At 40.9% G+C, this 25,279-nt stretch overlaps 1 protein-coding gene across 6 annotated transcripts; it reads right to left on the bottom strand.

The window, feature by feature from the left end:
- Window positions 1-15,027, bottom strand: RUFY1 (RUN and FYVE domain containing 1). Of its 6 annotated transcripts, none has more exons than XM_039701662.1 (19): window positions 14,736-14,874; window positions 13,165-13,241; window positions 9,956-10,129; window positions 9,522-9,639; window positions 8,774-8,875; window positions 8,329-8,452; window positions 7,861-7,919; window positions 7,069-7,134; window positions 6,389-6,458; window positions 5,835-5,936; window positions 5,296-5,412; window positions 4,804-4,971; window positions 3,972-4,069; window positions 3,420-3,539; window positions 2,510-2,639; window positions 1,992-2,086; window positions 1,504-1,552; window positions 1,257-1,334; window positions 592-735 (listed from the first exon to the last, which is right to left on the bottom strand). In XM_039701662.1, the coding sequence occupies exons 2-19, from the start codon at window positions 13,172-13,174 to the stop codon at window positions 592-594; spliced, it is 1,824 nt and encodes a 607-aa protein (XP_039557596.1). In that variant the 5' UTR covers window positions 13,175-13,241; window positions 14,736-14,874. The 6 variants fall into 6 exon arrangements, with proteins under 6 accessions (XP_039557593.1, XP_039557596.1, XP_039557595.1 ...); XM_039701661.1 differs by having other exon boundaries at window positions 14,678-14,786; XM_039701659.1 differs by lacking the exon at window positions 13,165-13,241 and having other exon boundaries at window positions 1-735; window positions 14,736-15,027.
- Window positions 15,028-25,279: the final 10,252 nt, after the last annotated feature.

Raw genomic sequence — 25,279 nt, 5'->3', positions numbered from 1 at the left:
TTTCAGTTTTTGCAAAAGACTTTATTGTGTAACTACTGCACTGTGGTCACAGCGACTTCCAGAACAAGTATAATGTGCAGTTTTGACTCCGCAGTGAACTGAAGGCACATTCATTGACACTCCTTATAAAGCTTTCTATAGACAATTCATAAATTGACCTTTTTCTCTCTGACTGACTTAGAGCAAATACAAAACTGTACATGAGCCAGGGGAACACACAGGAGCACCTACAGTGAAGGTAAAGAAATTAGGTTCATGTACAGAGAGACAATGATGTCTACAGGGATCAAATAAATGTAGAAATGCCATATACAAATTTTAATACAAATATTTATAAAAATCAGAAAAATGAATCTTAGTTTCAAATAGAACTTTTGGGGAAATTACAGTTGATATAAGCTTCTTAATTATTTCAGTTGGAGAAGCATTAGCTTGCACAATCCCTACAAATTAATTTACACTGCCCTTACAGTGGAAATTAGCAGACCAGCCAGTCCAGTCTGCTGAAGACAGAAGACACCTGCAATTCAGAATTAAAAAAATAATGGCTACTTTCCAATGTTAAAGTGGCTCTGTAAAGGTGGGAGAGCCTTAGGAGGAGTTGGAGGAGCACTGCTGGAGCAGCAGTGTGTGACAGTTGTCACAGACACGGACGGGTTTTGGGTAGGATGGCAGCGCCAGTTCGTTACTGGAACAAGTGTTGCAGAAGATGTCCCCGCAGTTTCTGCAGTGGTGCTACAAAAAAAAGAGCCAGAATGAGCACAGCTGCCTAAAAATATCATCAGGAAGAGAGAAGTCAGGCCTTGGAGTCCACTGAGTCCCTCCACTGCCCACCAAGCCCAGCCCTCCCAGCAGCACTTCCCCTGCGCAGGGCCGAGCACGGGGCGCGATCCCGGCGCTGCCGCGCTCCCTCCGCGGCCGGAGCTGCGCCCGCCCGGCTCGGGACAGCCGGGAACAGGAGCGGGACGGGCCTGGCGCGGAGGGAGTGGCTGCGCTGGCCCGCACCGCGGGCCGGGCACGGAGCCGCGCCTGCCCAGCCGGGAAGGGAGCCTGAACACAGCCACAGCAGCCCTGCACCGAGAGCACCGAAGCAGGGGGCAGTATGGCTTTTTGGGTGGTAAATGCCAAATTATTCCCTATATATTTATCATATCAGCAAGATTTGGAATTGAACAGGTTCAATCTTCCCTAGTAAGGTACACAACAGCACCACTTTTGTTTTCCATTGATTATTTAAAAATAATCTGCTGAATTACCTTCCTTCTTGAGATGGAGAATTCCTTTTTACATTGCTTGCAATGAGTTGCTTCATCATCCTTCAGCCACGTATGACCCTGGAAAATTGGTATGAAAACCACCAATGGAGATACAAATAAACTTACAGGCATTTTACCAACACTGGTATTTTTCAAAAGCCACCTTTTAAAGCAGAATAACCATGGTGAAATTTGAAGGTGTTAAATGAAATTCATATGTTTAGTCAAAATATCCATGAGAGAGTACCTTTAGTGCTTTATTTACTTCTTTAATGTCTTCCATCTTCAGCTTTGATCTGGAAAAAAGAAATTATGCCCTGCATGACTTTTTATTTAGTTGTGTTTGGTTTCCCCTGCCATTCCACTGTTGAGCCACTGAAACCAAACCCCAATTCTTCAGGCAGCTCCCTGTTACCCATCTGAACCACTCACTATCACTGGGAAACTGTCAGCTCAGGGTTTGCCCCTTTTTCAGGATAAACAGAATAATGTAGGAAAGGCACAATTCCACTGTAAGAACTAAACATTTCCTTTAATGTTTCCTCTCAGCCAGCTCACTGACAAGATCCTCCCTCACTTTCATTTCATGGCTCTTTAGTTTCTCATACATAGTAATTGCCTACTAAAATTCTCACATCAATTGATTTTTATAAGTAAATGAGGTTTAGAATTCTTGCTATTAGTCTGATACTCCAGCTTACACCACTTACAGGAGTTCTGTTCCCTAAAACTTACTGGCTGAGATGAAGTCCCATTTCTTGGAGAGCTTGCTCCTGCTCCTCATGGACCTTCTTCAATTGCTGCTTCTCATCTTGCAGTTTTCTCAGCTCCTATAAAATCAAGCACAAAATTTAATTTTTTTGTGCACTGCTTGACCTATAACCTCATCAGTCTACCCAAACTACCCAAGCAGTTCACAAAAATCAGCTCCTTTGCAAATTCCCCTATTTCTAAGTCCTGATTTTTAAAATTACAAGGGGGAACTACCCACAAGTTCTGCACAAACAATGGAATTGTTTAACCATATTTACCAAGAAAAGGATGATTTTCAGGCTTTGAACATCCTTCAAAAGAGCTAGAAAATGGCAGTCCTGTGCCAAAACACAGGAGCACACAGACAGGTACAGGTGCACAACTGTGTCCTCAGAAACTGCTCCATACATGGCACCAAATCCCCTTCAGGTTAAAAAGAATGTTCATACTTAAAAAAGAAACCACATTCAGTTGTTCTGAATGCTTGAAACTGTGCATACCTTTTTCAGTCCTTCCATCTGTTGCAATTCTGTTTTAAGCAGAGTGGTTGCATCCTTCTCTTGGTGCAGTTCTTTTTGCAAAGTTTGTCTCTGTTCCTTTTCAGATTTTAACTCCTTTTCCAGAGTTGAGCTATTTAAAAAGAATTCATTCTAAAAAAAACCCTATAGCAGAAGAATATCCTATAGCACTTAAGGATAGCGACAGTGTGAGAAGTAGAAATCTTGTCCAAAAGAGGGCAAAACTAGAGTGGTGTTCTGGGAAAGAACAGGCAGCAGATGTCAAAAATGTTAACACTGTTAACATTTAACATATGTTAACATTTTCAAGTCACAGAAAACAAACAGCAATGAAGGGCTAGAAGAAAAACAACAACCAAAAGACCCCCCAAAGAAACCAATCCCCACAAATTAATATTTCACTACCTGTTTAAACTGCCATGTTTAAAAGGGACACTCTATCCTGCAGTCTGAACAGTGAAAGAAGATTTTTCTATCAGTCTTAGAAATCTTTAGAGGATTAACATTCCCTAAGTAAACACCCATAAGTCCCTTCAAAAATCCCAGTCCCTTTGGATTAAAGTCAGTTCTACGCTCAGCCTGCAAGCATGACCATACCTATCTCCTGATTTATTAAAAAAAGCAATTGAAAACTCTATTGCTAGTTGGAATGGGCAGATTTTTTGCCGCCACTCTGTGCTCTAAATTAGATGTTCTGGAAAAAACATGTCAAAATTCTGATGCTAATTGCCTACTGTACAGAAGTGTTGTGCTTCCTTGGGTCCTGTCTGTCAATGCTGAAGCCACCAGAATGACAAATTCACCCCCTTCTTAGACCTGAGCATAAAAGGAGTAGAAAACACTTCTTAAAGAAATGGCAAAGGGAAGGAAAACACCTGCTCAGATTAAATACCATTTGCTGTCCAGCTGGGCCATCTGCTGCCGACACGAGTCCAGCTTCCCAGCCAGCTCCTGCTTCATCTTATTGCACCGTTCCTCTGCTGCCTGCCTGGCCTTCTCTGCCTGCTGCAGCCTGCACAGGAAGGGACACAGACATTTGTTTTCAATTCACTCCTTCCCTGCACCCTCTTCTTTTAGAGTTACCACAGGGATCTTTATAAAAGCTTGTACTGAAAATGGTAGTGGAGAAAAAAACCACTTTCGAAAGCAGTTGTTTTTGGAAAAAAACCCAAAAGCAAAGCCACACCTTAAAGTGAAGTTAACATGTTTTTCAACAGCTTGCTTATGGAAAGAGCTATGGTTTTCCAGTGGGTCAGTTATGGGCATGTTTGCCTGGGAAGGGAGAACAGCAAGCACAGAGGGATGAAGAGGAGGAAGTGAAAAAGCTTATTCTGGCACACAGGCTCAAATGTCTATGGGGTATATGGAAGGTCATCCTGTAAAGGTTTATATTGTAAACTTTCTACTGACTTCAATGTTGACCTTCTGATCTTGCAATTATTACCTCTTCTCCATTTGTTTCATAGAGGACATCATCTCATTTGTTTTTCCTTCAAAAGAAGATATTGCTTCTGTTTTCTGTTGTAATGAACACTCTGCATTCTGTAGGAAATAGTGAACAGTGTTTAAAGTCTGCCACCAGAAAAAGAATGTTCAGCTTGCTAAAGGCCATGCCTGGGTCTGACTGGAATGTGCAAACAAAATGCTGATAATTCCAGAGCAGACATTGCTCCAATTGTTTTGTTACAACCTCAGAAAAAACCCAAACCACCTTAACTATGTTTTGACCTATGAGATCAGCTACAAGCCAAAAATGTTCTCTTCAGAAAAAACCTGAAGAAATAAAACCAGATTAAATTGACAGGATAAGAATATCAATGATGATTTGAATGTAACAACTGCACTGAGTGGGCATGGAACCAGGAAGGAAAAAAAGCCCCAATAAATACTTGCTTTCAAAAGCAAAGGCATACCTCAGCACTGGGGCTTCACTGACTTGCAAGTGTCTGGGAAGGAGGCAAAGACCTGGATAAAGCCTGAGCAGGCATCAAGAAATAGGCCATAAAAATTGAGAGAAATCCTCTCTGGATTTCTGGAACCAGGTGTGGGAGAGGAAGGCTTGCTGAACTCTTACTTCATGCATAGAGAGGTTACTTAAATGTTTGTTTCATTAATGGAAACAAGCTCTGTATATTTTGTGTGAGCACTGCTACACCATGGCTTCCTCATAGAAATGCCTATCACACAGTTTTGTTCAACTGAAAAAACAACATAAAACCACAACCCACCCAAACAAGAGAAACCCCACACAACCATCCCCAGCCCCCTGTACATACCTGGGATTTGTGAAACATCTGCAAGTTAATGGCCTTCACTTCTTCTAACTGTTGGCGAAGGGCAACTAAAGTGTCTTGTTTTTCATGAGTATCTTTTTCCAGAAGTTTCATGGCAATTTCCATTTCTGTTTTCATTCCAATTTGTAGCTCCAATTCCTTCTCTAGCTCCTTACAAAGACATTTCCTGGTTACTGCTACGTAGCCATAGGTCAGGGATAAAACCCAGACAACCCCACACACAAACTATGTCTCTGCTATAATAATGCCAGTGGTTTCTTTAAAAAAGGCCTTTTATTTCCAACATTACAAAAGCCCCAATTGCCAGTACCTCACAGACACTGTTAATAACCAATGCCCAGCATCCTGCTTGCAATTGCTGTATGAATTCTCAACAGCTGCAAAAGGTGCACAGCTGTCATCTTGTATTTGTAATGTTACCATAGGCTGAATCCTGTCTCTTTCACTTCACTTTCTGTAGTTAAGTTTCCTTACCAGCCTGATTTTTTTTTCTTCTTTCAACTGCTTCCAAACATCACTGTACATTTCATCAAGACCCTGGCGTGACTGCTTGTAAGTATCCAATTCTACTTTTGTATCCTCTTTTGTTACCTACAAGAAACATCAGATACATAAGATCACAAAGTATTTAAAGTATCTCTTTAATTCTTGTGTGTAACACAGTATTTCAATGTGCTGTCAAGTAAAATCCTGTGTTTTACAATCAATGACCTCGTAAACATTAATAAGCTGAAATTTCAAAGATATAGTAATGATAAAAATACTTCAATACTTCACACTTTTTACTTTAATACTTCTAATACTTTGAATTTGTTCCTCCTTCTGCAAGTGTATTTTTGGGTGTGTAGTAAAGAACAGTAAAATCGAATGCCTGAGCATACATCACCCAAACCCAGTGACCTCAACTGTGCTGAGCATTCCAGTGCACAGTGGGCTCAGGAGAACTCACTGCAGCTGATCAAAAGAGATCACTTATTTTAAGGCTCCTCATCATCTCTAAGTAGATGTCCCACCTCTACACTTTTTTCACTCCGTTCACGAATTAATTCATTCTGTTGTTTTAGCTGCTGCTGCTCTTCCTGAAGGGATCCAATTCGGTCGGTAGCTGCTGCAAGCTGTGTGAAGAGAACAGATCTATATTTAATCACTGTGCAATCATGCAGCATCTGGAGCAATTCTGAAGTCAGTAGCTCAGTCTCTGCAGCAGCTGTGCTGCTCACTTCCCCTTTTGCATTCCCCAGGAGCTGCCTGACCCTTACACAGCCATACCCATTGTCAGCCAAAATTAATGTGCCCACCAACATTTGTTCGCCAACTTCAGCTTCACACCGTCACCAATTATTTTTAAATATTAACTGAGCAAAGAAACACACCCTAGTGTAAAAGGCTAAAATCCACCCTGGATCTGTGGTATGAACTAGAAGTCACACCAACCCATTCCAGTCTGTCCACTCCCCACAGCTCATCAGTATCTACTCAAATATTTCAGGTGTAAGGTACAGCCTTAGGGACTTTTGCCTCTGATGGAAAAGAGCTGTGAGAAATATTTGAAAAACCAGATACAAACCTCTTCCTGGAGTTTTGAATTGGTCTTTTCTAAACAGTCTATTTTGTTCTGGAGATCTGCAACTGTGCAACTGCAGCAAGGAAGAGAGATGCATAAAAAACAATAAATGAAGTGTCAATGTTGAAGTTTTACTCCTATCCTCAACAGTGTTTTTACCATCTTGCATTTGTTAACAATGAAGTACTTTGGTGTTGGTGAACTGGGGAAAAATACAGAGGGAGAAGACCTCTCCCTCTCAAGCACTGAGAGGACCATGTCCTTCTGCTGGCAGCCCTGTTCTGGCTTAGCTTTCACAGTTGTAACACCTCTCCTGCTCAAGAGGGTAAGGGAGGCCTGCTTGTCCCACTGAGCAACCTATGGGGGAAGAGTAGAGACTCTTCCTCCAAGGAATAGATTTCCAGATGCACTTGCAATAGTTTCTCTTGAAAAAAATAGTTTCAAAATGTTCTGTTAATCACTCTCAAAAAAAGTAAACTATTACACACACTTGCTTTCTGCATTGCATGTACCCGCAGAAGAGTGGGATTACAAAATGAAACTAAGTTTTTTGGGAAATAATCAGAAAAGGCACTTCAATACCAAACAAAAATCTACAAGACTTGCAGCAGAGACATTCAAAGCCATGCTGGAAAAGCTAAAAAGGACAAGTGTTTGTATATGAGAACAGATGAGAATCCCACCTTAGATGTCGGTTCAGTTCTTCCACATAATGCTTCTGGTCAAGGACAGCTGTAATTCCTCCATCTCTAGTTGTAAAAGTGAGAATTTATTGATTGAGAAGAAACTCATTATTTTAAAGTGCTATTCTCTACTAAGGCATTCAGCATATACCTGCAAACAGAGCTAAAATCTTTTATCCTTTTCTTACAAAAATACTTGTGTCTGAGCTGGATCAGAAGCACCAGGGAGGTGGAGCAGCTGCTTGGCTGCTTCTCAGCAGCTCCACAGTGAAGTGCTCTGAAGTGACAGAAGCACATAAAATATGAAGATCTCTTCATTTGCTACAGGTCTTAGAAGACCTTAGAAGACCTGATCTGTTTTGCTAACTGCAGTCTCAGACCTAATATTTCACTTAAAATTACAATTTTTCCTCCGTAACTGATCTCTCCCTCAAAGACAGCTACTTAATTGAGAGGGTTTCTGAAACTGTGCTTAGAAACAAAGCAGTGAGTTGGCAATGGGTGACTTGGCAAATCATTTCTTCTAAAACAAAACCACAATCTAATATTTTGTGTACTTTTAATTTGGTCCCAGCTCAAGACTCAAACTCTCAAAATTGTTGCTAAAACTACCACAAATTCAGTCTCTGAAAGATATTGCTTTTGTTTAGGTAACAAAATCTGGTTTGGGTTCTCCTTTGTGGATGATTAATAGTCTGAAATCTCCAGCACTCCCATCCTCCCACAGACTGTCTGACAGGTTTGTTCTACAAAAACTGTAATGATTTAGAATTATTAATTCACCATACATACTGTTTGCCATCACTGTCCTGTGTTTCCTTAAGGTACAAGGAAAAATCAATCACTCCAACCTGAAAAATATATTTAAGATATTAACACACCTTCACAGTGCAATTATGTGTAGAAGCAGGCATTACTGTATATTTGGGAAGTGATAAAAATCTGAAGTTTAGATTTAGAGAGAAAAATCACACCTGTATTCTTCCTAGCTGATGCAAACAGACAAGCTAGCATTTGCCATAAAAGCATCACAGTAACCATGTTATGTGTGAACACTTTCCTTGCAGTTATTAGTTTCAACAGTATTTCCATAAACTGCTACTTCTGTACTTTCTTTTAATTCATAAGGGAAACACAACAAGCTTCAACACAGGCCATGTTGGAAAGAAATCTGGACCCATCTCAATGAAGTATTTATAGATGTACTTAATTCTACTAGAATCCTATACCAACTGATCCTGTTTAAGCTTTAATCTTCACCTGGGAATCCAAGTCTTCTCCTTTCAAGCAGAGGTTTGCATCAATAACGTTCAGTCCAACCAGCAGACCCACAATAACTGCTCCTTCCTCCTCCATCATCAATGCATCAGGTTCATAAAACTCACTGGAACAAACAGCACAAGGCACCACTGCACATCAAACAGTTATAATGGCACTTCCATCACTGAAATCATAGAAACAATAATGCAGCCTTTACAAAACTCAGCTGAGTTCTCACTCATTTATTGCATAAGGCAGAAGATTTACAACTCTCTCAGAAAATACTCTGCAAGTTCCTTTGTAGATTCACTACAAAAACAATTAACCACTTGCTCTTCTGCAGGCTGCAAGAACAAGCTTAAACTGGTAAATTATGACTCTCCCTGGAGCCACAGGAGGTGTCAATGTTTCAGGAATATTCAGGAATACATGTCTGTGCTGTTACCTTAAGAGATGCTTATGGTCCAGGAGTACTTTGAGATAATCTGCCAGCTTCTTTTGCATGAGTGCTAGATAAAGCCAAGCCCTCCCTCTGCCCACAGCAGTCCTAAAATGAAAAGTTGCATGATTTGGTAAAACCAAGGTGTTTTATTAACTAGATTTGTGCAATTCAAAATTCTCAGTTTACAAAATGAGGGGAAGGACATTATTTACTAAAAAAACAACAACAAATCTCTGGGGAAACGAACTGTTGTCTCCAGAACACAAGAACATTTAAGTAAATTCCTTTCTTTGGGGAAAGTATACTGTAAAGTCTTCTTAATTTGAAAACCCATACATATTGTCAACTACCACCATAACCCAACCATTAATACATTCCAGTATTAAAATCAAGTCTATCTCAATCATCCTGAATTACTCAAACCAAATACTATGAGCACATGGGCAAAATGATAAAAAAATCATGAAAGTGGGGGAAAGAGGAGGAAAAAATACCTGTGAATACTTTAGTTATTTTCAGCAAGGCTATAATACCTTCCAAATGTTGTTTTCAATCTGAGAGCATTGTTTGAGTCAGAAACTCTGAATATTTTGAGATATCCTCCTTATCTCTTGGAGAAGTCAATGCCTCTTACACACCCTACTTTTTTTCTTTGGGAACAACAACTTGTTAAGGAAGCCAAGAGATTACACGAAGGATTCCTTTTCCCAGCAGTATGAGCAAAATGCATCATCCCCAACAATTAACTTACTTCAACTCTGGCAGATTTTTAACACTGGTTGCTATATCCGATGCTTCGGGACAAAGTTTTTCCACTAGCTCCAAAGGACCAAAAAACGACTTGTTCTGTCCAATAAAACTCTTCTTCACTAAAGGGAGCATACAGAGAGATTTGTGAGGAAAAATGACAGGCTTCCAACTCCAGAATTTTAGACAAAATTTACTTTGTTACTTTGCCTCATCAGCTTATAACATGTCTGTGGAAAGGGGGCATTAAAAATCCTCTGACAGTTTAGGAGGGACAAAATACAGGGTGTACAAGGGTAACCACATAGTTATATCTGCATTACCTATTAGCATAATGTTTAAGAACTAATAATGTCATTCAGAAGTCAAGCTAGAGCCACAGCAGGACATGACAGACTCCTTGACCTGCCTCTCCTCAGCCTGGCAGCCAGTGCCCACCTTTGAGCCCGTGCTTGAGGCAGTGCTCCAGCACCACGAAGAACTGCTGCAGTGGTGGGAAGTCAGAGTCCAGGGTCCGGCCCAGGCTCAGGGCTGACTGGATGAGGATTTTGATGCTGAGCTTCATCATGTTCATGAGGTTGGCACGCTCCTCCATGGCGTGACACCGCGTACCTGGGGGCACATGGGTGGAGAAAGGAAAGCTGCTTTACAGTCCCAGAATCAAACAGGCTGGAAAAGATCATCCAGTCCAATGTATAATCAAACTAGGCCAGGGCACTAAGTACCAGATCCAGTTTTTCTTTAAACAGCTCCAGGGACAGTGACTTCACCACCTCCCTGAGCTGCTCCTTACAGTGTATAATCAATCACCTTTCTGTGAAGAAATACTTCCTAATGTTCAACCTAAACCTCGCCTGGTGCAGCATGAGATTATATCCTGTAATCTTATCACTGGTTGTCTGGGAGAAGAGCCTGACTCCCACCTGGAACAGCCTCCTGTCAGGGACTTGCAGACAGTGACAAGGCCACCCCTGGTTCTCCTTCTCTCCAGACTAAACACCCCCGATTCCCTCAGCCCCTCCTCAGAGCAGCTGTGCTCCAGAACCTTCCCCAGCTCTGCTGCCCTTCTCTGGGCCCGCTGCAGCCCCTCAGTGCCCTTCCCGAACTGAGGGGCCCGATCACAGCACCCGAGGCGCGGCCTCCCCAGCGCCGAGTACCTGGGGAGAATCTGCACGGAGACGCTGCGCAGCTTTTAAATACCCCTCGCCGCGGCGCCCCGGCTGGGCCTCCATCCTGCGGCGGGGGCGAGCTGGCTAAACCCCCCCTCAGCGCCCTGGGGGGGACACGGCCGCAGCCCCGGCCCGCGGGGTCCCTACCTGAGCGGCGGGGCCGGGCCGGGGGCCGCGGGGCTGAGGGAGCCCGGGGCTGAGGGAGCCCGGCCCGCCGCGCTACCGCGGCTGCAGCGCGCGCGGCGGGGGCGGGCCGGCCGCCATCTTAGAGCCGTGTGAGGGGCGCGGGGCGGGCTCGCCCCGGCCGTGTAGCGAAATGTGGAATTATGCACGGATTTACTTAAGAAAGGATGTTTCTCGATGTTTGTACAGTTTCAAGCCTAAGCAACAATAAGGGTGATTTAACCCGTGAAACATCAGCTAATGAGCAAGGTGTAAGTGACGCCCAGGTGTTACAAAGGTGAATCACTGGTCGGTAGAATTGCCTTGTGAAGGTTTAGGGCTGGACATGCTTCAGGGACCTTGAGCCCTAGGGGAGGTTAATAAAAGGATGTAGCACTGATAGTGGACTCAAAGGGTGCAGAATTTAAGTGCCACAGGGACAGCCTGAAGCTGAGTCAGGGGAGGTTTAGGTTGAGATCAGGAAAATGTTCCTCACCCAGAGGGTGGCTGGGCGCTGGAATGAGCTCCTCGTGGCAGTGGTAACAGCACCAAGCCTGACAGAGCTCCAGGAGCACTTGTACAACACCTTCAGACTCATGGTGTGACTCTTGGGAATGGTTCTGTACAGGGTAGGACCTGGACTCAATGATCCTAGTGGGTCCTTTCCAACCCAGCATATTCTGTGATTTTACAACATTTGGCAGAACCCCCAAGATAAGGAAGAAACTCATAAAGTCAAGACAGCAACTGTGCTCAATCATCAATGACTGGATAGAAGGTAATTCTGGAAGGAGCAGATTGTGACCACTGACCCAAGAAACTCACCGACCCAAAAGAACAGATAGCCTGAGCATGCAGACTAATGAGCATGGGAAGTGAGGATATCATTGTCCAACAGAAGATAGAACGGTAATTTACAAGAGAACTGGTGAATTTGTAACCAATGAACATTAATACCTAATGCCTAAAATACTGAAAAGTTTTGGTAGTTGTGCTGGCTTTGTGGACTTGCCACCCAGCCCCCTTTCTGTGCAAAACTGTAAATAAATAAATCAAATCCCTCCACTCTGTGCATGGATTGGCCTCTTGCAGACCATGTGAAAGAACCTGTTTTGGGACAACAGGAGGAGTGGGACCAGGACCAGCTCCCTTGCTTCTTAAGACACCTAAGGCTCTGACAGGAGCTGCCGGCCACAACCCAGTGGCCACCAAAATCACATTTTAGGCCACTGCTGTTTCAACAGGACAGTCTTGCTGTCACCTGTGTGTCACACACAGCCACACTCTGCAGAAAAAGCAGCGGCAGAAGCCCCAGCCCTGTGTCAGTCACACTCAAGATGGTTAACAGTGTTTTTAAGATCCTGCAAAAGTCTCTCCAGTGTTTTCCTTTTTGTGCACATAATGTTAATTTAGGGTTAAAAATGAGCAAAACTCCTTCTTGTGTCAGAATAGGGAAAACAGAGTCATTCTAATCTAACTGACCTTAATAACAACAATACACACAAAATGCTGTCACCTCTGCATGCCACTCTACAGTTCATTGTATAGATACTATATACAGTATATACAACAGTATATATAGTATATAATCAATATACATTATATTATAGATATACATATATATAGGAGTATACTGTATATTGCCTATAGTCAATGGATGCCTCAAAACTGTATACAATGTGTTGACATGAGGCTGAGGATTAAAAGCACCATGTTTAGAATTTTGATTTTAATATTGTCAGGTTACACATTAGGAACAGCAAGAAAGCTGCACAAACAGAAAACCAGTGAGTTTTTGGGTGTTTCAAAGCAATGCTAACCATTTTGATGGTTTTTTGAATTTGAATTTTTACTTACCAGGAATACTTTGCCTCTACACCTTGCTCAAGATACACATATTACCCACAAGACTTAAAAAAATAAAATATCATGAATGAAAAGCTCTTTATGAAAACAATTTTAAATTAAGTGTCTTAATATCAGTTTGCATTAAGTTAAATAATTACTTGAACAATATTTTTTAGACTTGCAAATTTACACAGTCAGGTACATATTTTGCAAAACTGTGCAGGTTGGTACATGCAAAATAAACAGGTATTAGACACACTACCAAAGCCAAGCTTTAAAGATTAGGAATCAGTGCAAAAGATCACAGATGTGATGCTGCAATCTTTAAGAATGCAGTCACACAGTTTTGTATCTTATTCAACTCAAGAGATTTGTTTCAACATCCTTCTGAAGCCACATGCCTTGTTTACTGTAATTATTCAGCACACTTTGAAGTCAGAAAACACTGAAGCACAAAGGAAAGCTCACAGTTCTCCATCCCTTGGTCTTTGGGACTGCAAGTCTTTCTTGATTCGTTTTCTTTACATTTGAAGCTTCTGGCCTCTCTGCAAGGCAGGACACAATCTCCTCAGTGGCAGACACTGGTTTTAGGATGGGGTTTATGTGTTAAGAACACATGATCAACAGATCTGAAGTAGCAGACAGAGGTTATAAAAACACCACAGCAGGCAACATGCTCCACGTTTTCCACAAGTGGTCTTGCAGGTCTTGCCTTATTTCTTAAACATACCTGCTTTAAATTATATTTACGTGCTTGGTCAAAGCTAAGTAATATTGAACAGGTAGAACAGGTGCCTTAGCATCTGTTCACAAGTTGTTAACTGATTTTCCATACAGAATTTTCCATAAAACTTATCAACATATTATCCAAATCCTTTGAGCAATGTGGGAAGGTCGTGGTGTGTTCCCTTACTTTACAAGGAAGAAGAGGAAACATTATGGTAAAAGTTCCATGAAATGTGGGAGCTCCATTTCAGGTAAAAGAATATTTTATTCCCTGCCCCTTGCCAAATGCTGTGTGTTGTTTTCAATTACATCTACCCACAGCATTATTCAAAAAAAACCCAAAGAAACTGGGATATTCTGCACTTTGTCAGGTTAGATCCCTGGTGTGCAAGATGGGCACTTGAGAAACAAACCTGTGGTAAATTTCGTGTGAGAATTTGAGAAGCAGAAAAAGAAGAGTCTATTTTTTTCAGGACAATTAATCTTCAACTCTGACTATGCAATGTTGAGGAATTAAAAAAAAATGAAGAAGCCCATCAGCAGTAACTTTGTCACAACTCAGTTGCATGGAACTTCCCTTTGAGTACTCAGTACCACTAAAAAGAAAAAGCTCAGCACCAAACAGAGCAGAACGGAGCTCCAGTGCTCCAGAACAATTAAGCACCAGTCTGAGACTCTGGAGTACAAGGCTCCAGGCCCAATTTCTGCAGCATTTGACAGGGTTTGGTTTTATTTTCCCTACATTATAAATATTGCTGAGATTTATTTTCCATATGATTCAACTAAAGCCATTTTAATTCAGCTCTAATAGACCTGTTCCACAAATCTGCTAGATCCACAAATGCCAGTGTTGAACAAAGCAATCTGTGGTTAAACTGAAGGCATTTTTAGTGTAGTTAAAAAGTGACTTATAACAAATCTATAACTTAGTTTGCTTGTCTAGTCTCTGACATGAAAGGTACAGAGATTCCTTCCCGGAACCAGCAGCACTCGAGGGAGGATGTGGAATTTTGAGAGACCCCTCAGTGCAGTCAGGCTGCTGGAGCTTTAAGGAAAAGGAGAAAAGGCAGCAAATAAAACAAAAGAAATTTTCTTCAAATATAAGAGTTTAGGTTTCTTTTGGTTATAATGCATTTCTTAAATTCCACATCTGTGTCACTTGTTTAATTTTACTTCAATACAAAACTGCAGCATCTTAAAAAAAATAAATCAAAGTAACACCCATGCACCACTGACACGACCCAGCAGCACTTACGGGAGCGAACTCATTTGCGCACCACAAAAGCGAGTTTACTAAAGAAGCGGAGCCGTACTTGTCTTTGCCGGGCTGTCACTGCTGCCGGGCTTGGACACCAATCCCACCAGGGATGCGGACTTCAGGGCGCTGCCATAGCTCAGCGCCAAGTTTTCCGAGGCTTTCCTGGCCAGAGACAAGATCGGAGCAGACCACCGCGCTTCCTCCGGCTTCGCCTTCTCCTCGTTCCTCAGCTCGGCCGCGTCAGGGAGCTGTTTTTTGTCAATAATCTCAAAATCTTCCTCCTTTCCCGCGGCGGGCGCGGCGCGGCGCTCCCCGGCAGCCATCTTGGACGGGTCACATGAGCGCGGCTCGGGGCAGGGGCCGTGAGGGCTGCGGGGCCGGGCGGGAACCGGGAGAGCTCCGGGGACCGGGACCGGGGCACCGCGAGGGCTCCGGGGGCTGGGGCAGCGACCGGGGGGCCGGGAAGGAGCCGGGAAGCAGGGCAGGTCCCGCACCTGCACACGGAAGCAGGGCTGTGAGACAGGCCTGGCCAGGACAGAACACTTTACTCGGTGTTCAGTATTAAAGGGCGTGGAAGATGAGGAAAGAGTTCACCTTTGAACAAGCTAGGAGAGGAACAAAAAGTAGAGGTTTTTACTGCTATCTGTGTCCCCAGACAGAATTTTCAATAAAAAAAATTAGTGTGTTTTGACGTCTCAGATTTACACAGTTCGGTTGTGACAGCTTAACGAGCTCTCTATTACTCTGCCTGTGAATCAAGGCGTTGTGACTTAAAGCGGAGGATTGGTATGACAGGTGCACTGCTGTGAAAAGGAATTGTCCCCGTCACCACATGAAAACAACTCCTCAGGAAAACCACTCCACTGATGTGCAGGGGCTGGGTTTGGTAGAACGATACACCATGAAGGGGAACTGAAATTACCCCACTATGAAAACCTGATCTTGCTGTGTGCCTCAGATGTTGATGCAGCCTACTGATGTATGGCTTGTTAACTGTTTTTCCATGCAGCAGCCGTGTGTGCTTGAGATATGTCACTCCTTTAGTCACGAGGTAGTAGATGCTGCATACAAGCTTTTTATGCTATGTAAAGTCTTTTGGGTGTTTTTTTTTTTAATTAAGAAATTGGGGAAGGAGGCTAAAAAAAAGAGAGTTAAAGGTCAATTGCTTTAGCCTTGCAACAACATAAATCTTCAGATCTACATATATATAGATTTTTTTTTTCCTAATATAAGCTACTTTATGATCGATTCTGCCTTCTTGGCTTCTTAGACACTGAAAATTTAACAATTTGTGTTACACAAAGCACACGGAAGCTCTTGTATTTTTGTTGAGGATTCAGAGATCAGCAGCCTCTTATTCACCCATGATTCAGATGAGCTAAGTATAGGCTTTAAGCTACTTTTGCTAAATGCTGCTAGAGTTAAGTTCTGCTCCATCTTGTGGACTCCAGCAGTATTGGGCTGTTCTTAAGGAAATAGCCCAGCTCTGTATGTTGCTGTCTTGCAGTTGAATATATGAATATACCTCTTGACAGGAGTGAAACTTGATAGTGATTTTCTGCCTTTCATTAACTACCCAATATTAGAGTCAGGGTGGGGAAGGTAGTCTTGAATAGAAGCAGAATTCTAAGAATTAAAATAATATTTTTTCCCCAATGCATCTGAAGAATAGGGCATAAAAGTTTTGTGACTGAGAACATAAGAGTTAACCAAGGCTCCTCTTTACCTCATTATGTTGCTCCCTTAAGATAAGGATGCCTCAGACTCCTCTTTACAGCCTCCCAGTGAGCTATTTTGTAAAAATAGGAAGTGAAGTTATCACATAGTCTGTGATCATGTTTTCTTATGTTACTATTAAAGAAACATTTGATCATTTTATTTCGTGTGACTGATGAGGAAAATTTACACTGTGCATAATAAATGTGCTCAAACTTTTGCTACAGATGATTTAATTGTGCTTCACTTACTACTGTTTGGTCAAAATTACTTAATCAGCCACTGATTGCTTTAAATGCCCTCTGTCCTCACACTTTTCATTTTAAAGAAAGCAAGAAGTCTTGTGGCATTGTAAGGGAGCCCTAAGTTAAAGAGATTTGTTTTCTTTACAAAGTACAATTTCCTAAGGAGTCATTTGGGGCAGCCAAGGAGGGTGAAGTTAATACAGAATACAGCTTTAAGCACATTAAATAAAACATGAAAAAACTCAAAACCAAAAGTGATGTAACTTTGGTTGCAGTTCACTGATTTATCAGGGAGGGGCACTGTGCATGAATAACTCTGATTGCTTTTAGCTTGGAGATCGGGCTTGTTTTGGTCTTCTGCAGATGATGGTGTTTCACCACTCTTCTTTTTACAGACCACTGGTGCAGCTCTCGCTACTCATGTGAAGATGAACAATATTTTCTTTTGAAAACCCATTTTGTGGCTAGTTTTTGTCTGCCATAAATGTCAGTTCTGTTTAATCACAAAAATAATTTAAATAGTTAGGGCTCATTGGACTAAGTGACCCACTTACACCTTTTTGCTTTTCCTAATCAAGGTGTTTCTAAAGAAAAAATACCATTATGAAGCTGAGATAAGTTTTGTTCTTTTTTCATGCGGATCTTGCACAGCCTTGTTTGGTTTTACTGACCCCCTCTTCTTTGTCTTCTTGTGTGAAAGGATAAAAATTCATTTTTGAAATACTTAAAAACTAATTAATTCAAAGTATAGAAAAAGATTATTCTAGAAGAATTCCTATTTTAATCAGGAAATGTACATTTAATATAAATGTGTGGCTAGCAGAATGGAAGATAATTAATTTTAGAATAGGAGAAACAAAATTTTTACTCAATGATACTTGGCAAGACAGTTTTTTTGGCTAATTCCTGTTTATCTCAGATTTATTGTTTTTTGGGGGGGTAATGTTTTAAGGAACCTTTTTTGCCATTTAACATTTCGAGTTAATCACACACTATAAATATTTTAAAACAGCTAAATGCCTCTGTGTGCTAAAGGGTAAACTTTTGTGATTAGCTGTTATTTATACTTTGTATTCCTATAACTTTTTCAGTCAGCAAAACAGATTATATTGCAAATGATCCAGTTGAGTTTTTGACCTTTAAAATGCTGGTGGGAATAAATACCAAGTGTTGCTGTAGTTGGGAATAACATAAGACCCCCCCAAATGGTGTGTTATGTTTGACAGCACATTATAGAAGTTTTACAGAGCAATACAGATCACAGTGTTTGTTGAGAATTCAGAGGTTGCTGAGTAGAGCTGCATCCACAAGTCCTGAGCCACCACTCTGTGAGCAGCACAAGGAGCTGTGCATGGACACAGTGCAGCCATCCAGGGTCACTCCCAGTGACTGCAGCAGTGTCCAAGAGCCATGAAATGTTCCTGGTACTCTCCCTCTCCATTCCTCAAGCCACTGAAACATTCTTCCCTCTGGCTACTGGGGTGAGTGAGTGCCACTTGGGGAAAGATATTAGGAAATGATAACATTTCCTTTGGGACATCATCAAAAAGCCCCCAACTCTCAACAATTTCCATGTCCATTAATGAATTCCTCCCTTATAACAGTGATTAAGTAATTAGAGAAGTTTTAACTGTTGTTCTACTTCTAAAACAGCTAATTAGTTAAAATAGTTTCCTATCACTTCTAATAAAAAAGTGATTTAAAGAAAACCAAATTTCCACTTGTGTCATTTCACCTGTATTGGGTGAAATAATTTTTTTAAATGTCAAAGCCACAACTTTATGCTCCCTGATCCCACTGCACCAGCAAGTGCCATCCTTGCAAAAAGTCATTGTTAATGACAGAATCAGCTGTTTGAAACTTCTTTCTAAAATCATTAGAGTCCCTAAGAGGACATGGAAATATTTATAGCTGGAAATGTGTGTCATTGTAGTAAATAAAGGAAAAGACAGTAAAATGTGGAAGAGAAACTGTTGGCATGAAATCAAAAGAACAGCAGCTCACTCAGTGTAAGTTTAAATCAGACAGTTAAGACCAAACACCCACCAGATATATGTTGAATGACAGTCTGAAGAAAAGTCCAGGATATTTATTGTTCTACTCTGAACTGTTGCCTGGTTTTTAGGAAAAAATAAAAAAAAATCTTTCAATAGGAGTATAGTGGACTAAATGTGGAGTATTAGAAAGAAGGTAAAAAACCCCCACTGATTTTCGTTTAGTTATTTAACATTTGTTGGCCCTACAAACAGAGGCAGGGGCAGAACTTCCCAGCAGGTGACACTATGGCACCACTTTATTCAAGAGCAGCCTCTAGCGCCCAGCAAACACCACATCCCGAGAAAACACGGAGAGCTCCCAAGAAATAGAAAAGAACCAAGCTGAGATGCTCATCTGAACGACCCCCGAAGCTGCTCTGTGACAGAGGCTGTGCTGACAGAGACCTGGGGAAAGGAGGAGCTCCTTGGCTCCTTTTACAGGAGCCTCAGTTGGGGACTGCTGGATGAGTGTCCAGGACACTCTCTAATGGAACCATGGAATCCTACCTGTCCATGAATCAGGGTCATTTACCAGTCCTGGAGTTTCATGTGGGATTATGAAGTTATTAGTATTTTACAATGGATGCTTTTCTGTTACAAGTTGTTACATAATGTTCCAAGGACTTTTTGAGTAGGAAGGTTTGGATAAATGGTATCATTTGGTCTGGTCTACTAACAAACTTAGACATCAAAGCACATCTGTTTGAATACCTTAATTTCTAGACTTCATGACCTGTGTGGTTTTAGGTTATATTTTTAATGGCTTTTCAAGGCCCTTTCCTTTCCTTTCCTTTCCTTTCCTTTCCTTTCCTTTCCTTTCCTTTCCTTTCCTTTCCTTTCCTTTCCTTTCCTTTCCTTTCCTTTCCTTTCCTTTCCTTTCCTTTCCTTTCCTTTCCTTTCCTTTCCTTTCCTTTCCTTTCCTTTCCTTTCCTTTCCTTTCCTTTCCTTTCCTTTCCTTTCCTTTCCTTTCCTTTCCTTTCCTTTCCTTTCCTTTCCTTTCCTTTCCTTTCCTTTCCTTTCCTTTCCTTTCCTTTCCTTTCCTTTCCTTTCCTTTCCCTTTTTATAAAAGTGCTGTAAATGGACTCGACTGAGGGGCATAGGGTCAAAGGAATTATAAATGTGATTACAGGCTGAATCCTAGTAAAATATGAAAGCAGTATTTTTGAAATGTGCTGACATTTTTGCTACTTAAAGCAGTTTTCAACTTGCACACATGAGAATATTTATATGTGACTTAATTAGTTGAAGAAATGGGCTTGTATCGTTCTATTAGCATAACAGAAATTATGCAAATTGCAGAAGAAAATGTTGTTAGTTATTATATCAACCAATGAAATACATTGTGTACTCCCTAGACAAGTTTAGGAAAATACCTTTATGCTTTACAAAACTACTGTTAGTTATTTTATTCATCTGTTTCAAAAGCAAATTTTGGAAGTCCATAAACATTTAATCCATTATCCTTAACCTAAAGAACATTTAGGTTCTTGCCTGCATTTCTGGTGACGCTGCACTCGTGCACTTGAGGGCGCAGTGTGGCACCAACCAGCTCAGGTTTCTCCACGAAGAGTTGAGGTTTTATGACTGAGTCCCCTCTGTAAGGTGCAGGACACAAAAAGTTGGAAAAATTGCAACAAGTAATGTGAGAAATGCAAATCCTGATTTTCTGCTGCATTTGATTGTCTCATTTTCTGATTTATCTATGAGTGACGCTGCATACTAATCAGTAAGATATTTAGAGAGCTTAAACCAAGAGTGAAGTCAATAAATCTTTAGCTAGATTTTTCTCTGTTTTAAATAGAAACAATATCTTCTCTCACTTCTTTCCTTTCCTTCCTCAGAGTGTTTTTCCTTGCAGAGCTGTAACTTAAATTTGGTACACCACACTAAGGGATAACTCCCAGACCCTTTGATTCAATAGGAATTTTTATAGGGTGAAAAAGGGAAAGAATGTTTTACAGATATACAAAAACACCCTAATTATTGACAGAATCAAAGGGAAACCTGCGTTTGGTTAATGCAGGTGTGCAGTTCAGCTTCACCGTGTCTCTGTTATCAGCTTCCCTCATTACAGGTTTGGCTAATTTCTCATCAGGCCTTTCCAGGCTTGATGGAAGTTTGAGTGGGCAGGTTAGATGTTAACAGTGAGATTGCTTAGTGATCTCTGACCAGAAATCCTTTGAAATATCTTCACTGATCCATCTGAGGGAATTAATCATATGTAAGCATGTCACCTTTGGAAGCAGAACTGAAAAACAGGGCTCTACACACTCTAGTGGTTTAAACTACTTTAAAGGGCCACTGGAGTGCTGCTGATCCCTGTTCCTGCAGCTGTGTGCTCCCATTTCCTTACAGAGCCCTGCTCCCCATCTGAGCTCCTGAAAGCCAGTGGCAGGTGGAAGCAGCAGGAAATGCAGGCTGGGGCTCTGTAGCACCCCAAGGCCACCTGCCTTCTTGTCACCTCTTGCCTCTGGCCAAAGCCCCTCCTCACCTCCCTTGGCCATTTCAGTGCACTGAGTTGGCAGAAAACTAACACAACAAAAGTGAATAATTGTTCTGCTGATTTAATGTGCTGAAAATGCTCATTATAAATGTGTATTGGAAGAATCACTTCCTATATGGATGTCCTGTTCAACCCCCAGTTTTCTGTCTGCCCTGAGTTCTTCATATGGCAGAGACTCCACATGGCAGATTAGCAAAATGGATGACAGAGTTACTACTGGAGTGTTTTATCTTAAATGTCCTTCTTTCCATCTTTTCTCAGTCATAGGGACTCCTGGCATCATACCAGCATAGGGGGAGAAAGGACCAGAAATAGAAAAAGGAATCATTGCTTTGGTAAATCCCAAAAGCTTCAGGTAACCAATGGATCAGAGACTTCGTGATTAGAACTTGTATCTGGGGGAGCCATCTTTAGATAAAGAGAATGCAGAGAAAACAAGATGTGGGTATAGACTGAAGGCTTGTACGTGCACCAGCAGAACCTCCCCAGAAACCACCAAATTATTATTCTTTCAAACTTTTTTCTGTTTAGATGCTCAGTTTATACCGTTCCTGACTCACACATTCACCTTGAATGCTGATGATATTGTCATATAGGCAGATGTAACTTCCTTCCTCAGATACTGAGAAACAGTGCAACCAAGGAACCCTGGCAGAATTTTCAGCTAGGAAAAGAAAAATAGAAGGGTCTAAAACCAGCAAATGCATTTAGTGTGCTACAGGTGGCACTGACAGAAGTGTATACCATGGCAAATTTCTGTTGACACCTCACCTGATATAATACAGGTCTCTTTAAACTATCTCACAAAACCAAGAGAATTCCTTTTTCTACAGCAGACCTCCTTCTTAGGGGTGAACGTTAAAAGCACACAAAGATGAAAGTTACAGAACTGTGAAAGAGCCATAATTTATAATAACTTAGGTGGCAATAAAGAAGTGTAATGATGGCTTCAATGAAATAAAGTGGAGATCGTTAATCTTTTTAGGTGGAACTTGTTTAAAATTTCTAGCAGTGTGAAAGAAGGAGACCTCTAATTGAATTGCCACTTTGTGCAAGTGGGGAGGCAAAGACACCCCTGGTAGATGGCTGTGTTTTGTTAAAAGAGAGTGGTAATTGGCATCCCACTGTTAAGATACAGTGTCTTGCCATCTTTCCTTTTCCCCTTTGGTCTAATAATTTCAGAAGATTTTACACATTGCCCTGACTGCTGTTGGAAATTGTTTTAGTATTAGTAACTATTAGTATTAGAAATAGAAATAGTATTAGTATTAGTAACTGTAGCAAAACTTTCAGGACCTCTTTCAAAAACCAAAAAACCCCAAACCCTCATCTGAAAATGGCTCTATTGGCTGAAGTGAGGAAGGAAAAATGTGAAGCCCAAATGTAGTATAAAGGCTAAAGTTGAAGAGTTTTGTTGTTTTTCTAACAAGCATAAACCAAACATGTTTGGATTTTAAGTACAATAAGAGCAATAAAAAAATCCTGTTATTCTCTGCCAATTATCACTTCAGGCTGTGATCTTGTCAGAATTCATAAGCTCCCAGTGCAGCATCCAGTACTGCCAGGAAATGCTGGTATTGATTCCCCTGAGTCAATGCTTTCTCATGGTTGGAGGTGAGGCCACCCAAGGCACTGTCACATAATCCTGAGGCCCTGCTTTGGTTTTTACCTGTGTCAGGGTTGCCATATGCACTCTGTAAACACAGAAGGAAAATATCTTTTCTTTCCCTGTATTATATTGGTGGGTAACCACTGCTGTCTTGGAGCTCTCACAACAGGCTGAATTTTCAGGTGCATCTCCAAAAGTTCCAGTTATGATGGTCCTTGTCAGTCAGGCATCCCCTTCCAGGACCTCAGAAACATTAGGTCCTCAGAAACCAGGACCTCAAAACACTATTGGTGTTTTTTTTCTTAAAAATCCACCACCACTTCCGGGTAAAGGAGAAAATCGGGAGATGCTGTGGAAGATGAGTAAATGGGATTTAAAGGCAGTCCCATTTGTTGTATTTTAGTTGCAAATTGAAAAGTCATTGATGAGTTGCATGGTGTCAGAAAAATAGTTGGCTTTGATTTTTGGAGAAAATGTTATGTTTTTCTGTAAGAGAAAAACTGCTTGATTAAAAACTTTACAGTTTACTATTAAGTGACACTGCTTTTTACTGATAAGGAAAAGCTTAATGGCTGAGACACTGCAGGGAAACTTAGATATTTGTTCTATTCCCAGGTCTTGGGTAGTTTATTTATGTTGTGACACATTGTTTATGATTCCAAACTTTGCCTTAGTGTTCTTTCTGCAGAATGGTCACTATCTTCCTTAATTTTCTCTATGTTAGCTGCAGGCTGTTTGGAGCAGAGACTTCTCATTGTATTTCTAAATGCATGTATCATGCCTGGCACAACCAGAGCTAATGTGGTTTGGGTAAGTAGATATATATTTAAAGCCACTCTTTAAAAAAAATTACTGTAAAATGCTGCTGTTGAATTGGAGTGCTTCCAGTTAAAGTTACTTTTATGTCTGGTTATAGAGAAAATGTTTCACACTGAAAGCTATAAATTTTCATTAACCAAAACCAACTAAATTTGCCACAGGCTTCTAACTTCAGCTTATTATGTGTCTTTGAAAGTAAAGTATTTCTGCTATTTGTTATTTGTAGAGACTGAGCTGCAAAATCTATAACTGCTCAAGAAATTATGTAGATAAGATGGATCCCAGAATAAGAAAGACGGAGGGAAGGAAAGAGCAAAATTTTGTCCTGAATAAACAGAATGTGAGAGAAGATTTTGAACTAATTTAAGACTGTAGGATAACAGAGAAAAGTTCTATTTTTTCTTTTCTATGACTGACTTATGATCTCTTTCTGTTGTGCTCATATTTTATAAAACCCAGTTAAAGAAAATATCAGTTTGATTTCTGATACTATTCATGGCCACTATTTTATCATAAATCCAGCTTTTTTTTCAGGCTAGCCTCTGGTTAATGCAGATACAGGAAAAAAAAGCCACTATGGATCTAGGTGCAAGTTAAATTTTTCAAAATAATTTCTGATACAGATCTCTTTTCATTTGACTGTGACATTCTGCAGAGATTCCTAATTAGCTAAACTTCTTTTTAAATTGAATTTTAGATCAGAATCAGAACAGTCAGTTGTTTGATTTCCCACTGGTGGGGAAGTGAGTGAGCAGCTCCATGGTGCTTAGTTGCCAGCTGGGGTTAGAGCATGACAACTCATTATGTAAAGCTTTACTCCTAGAGCAGCTCTGAGATGCACTGAGCACAGAGTCCAAAGGGAAATACTTGCTTTGTGCCTGAAGTATCTCTGAAATTTATTAAAACCAGTTTTGCAGTAGTTTGGAGGCAGTGCCTAGATCTGAACTTTGGGCCTTAATCCTCAATTCTGCCTTTTGTGTTTCTCTTCCTCCTTCATGTTCCCTAAGTGGGCAGAGGTGTTGGTGTCATGACTAAAATTTATATTGCTTTATGAAGGGGAACTTCACTGGCATTAATGAAAGATATGATCCCTGTTTGTTGAGAAGGAAAAAACCCAAATGATTTTAGATCTTACCAATCCAAATTTCAATCTCTGCTGTGAATAATTGACATGAGATCCAAATCTCTGTAAAGTAGCCTTAATTTATACTCATTAACAGGACAGAAGCCACAGGAAGCTAAAAAGCAAAAAGAATTTGCTTTGAGAAATTTCCTCTGGTTAGGGGTCTTCTTCATGATAACAGTTGTGAGGTTTATTGTCACTTTAATTTAAAATTCCAAAAAACCTTTATATTTCAGGACAAATGAAATATAACATGCATTGTCCTTAGGGACCATAGGAAGAAGAGATTGAACTGAGGCTTATTACACAGTGTAAGAAACGACAAAAAAAAAATCTCAGATGTTTTCCTGCACAGGTTAATAGATGTTCATCTTTGGTATTAAGTCTTGCATTATATCTGAGCCAGAGCAGGAGCTCACAACCTCCAGAAGAATGTCACTTCCTGCTTCTTTTTTCTGCTTGTTTGTCATCAGCAAAATGATGACAAAATCATTTGTTCCTTCCTTCATCTTCCTCCCTTGGCTCAGGAACTCGTCTGACACTTACCA

Source organism: Passer montanus, unplaced genomic scaffold (assembly GCF_014805655.1).
Source record: "Passer montanus isolate IOZ18808 unplaced genomic scaffold, ASM1480565v1 scaffold15, whole genome shotgun sequence".
Classification (NCBI taxonomy): Eukaryota; Metazoa; Chordata; class Aves; order Passeriformes; family Passeridae; genus Passer; species Passer montanus.
Note: the sequence above shows the minus strand (reverse complement) of the source record. Positions and strands in the feature narration are given on the sequence as shown.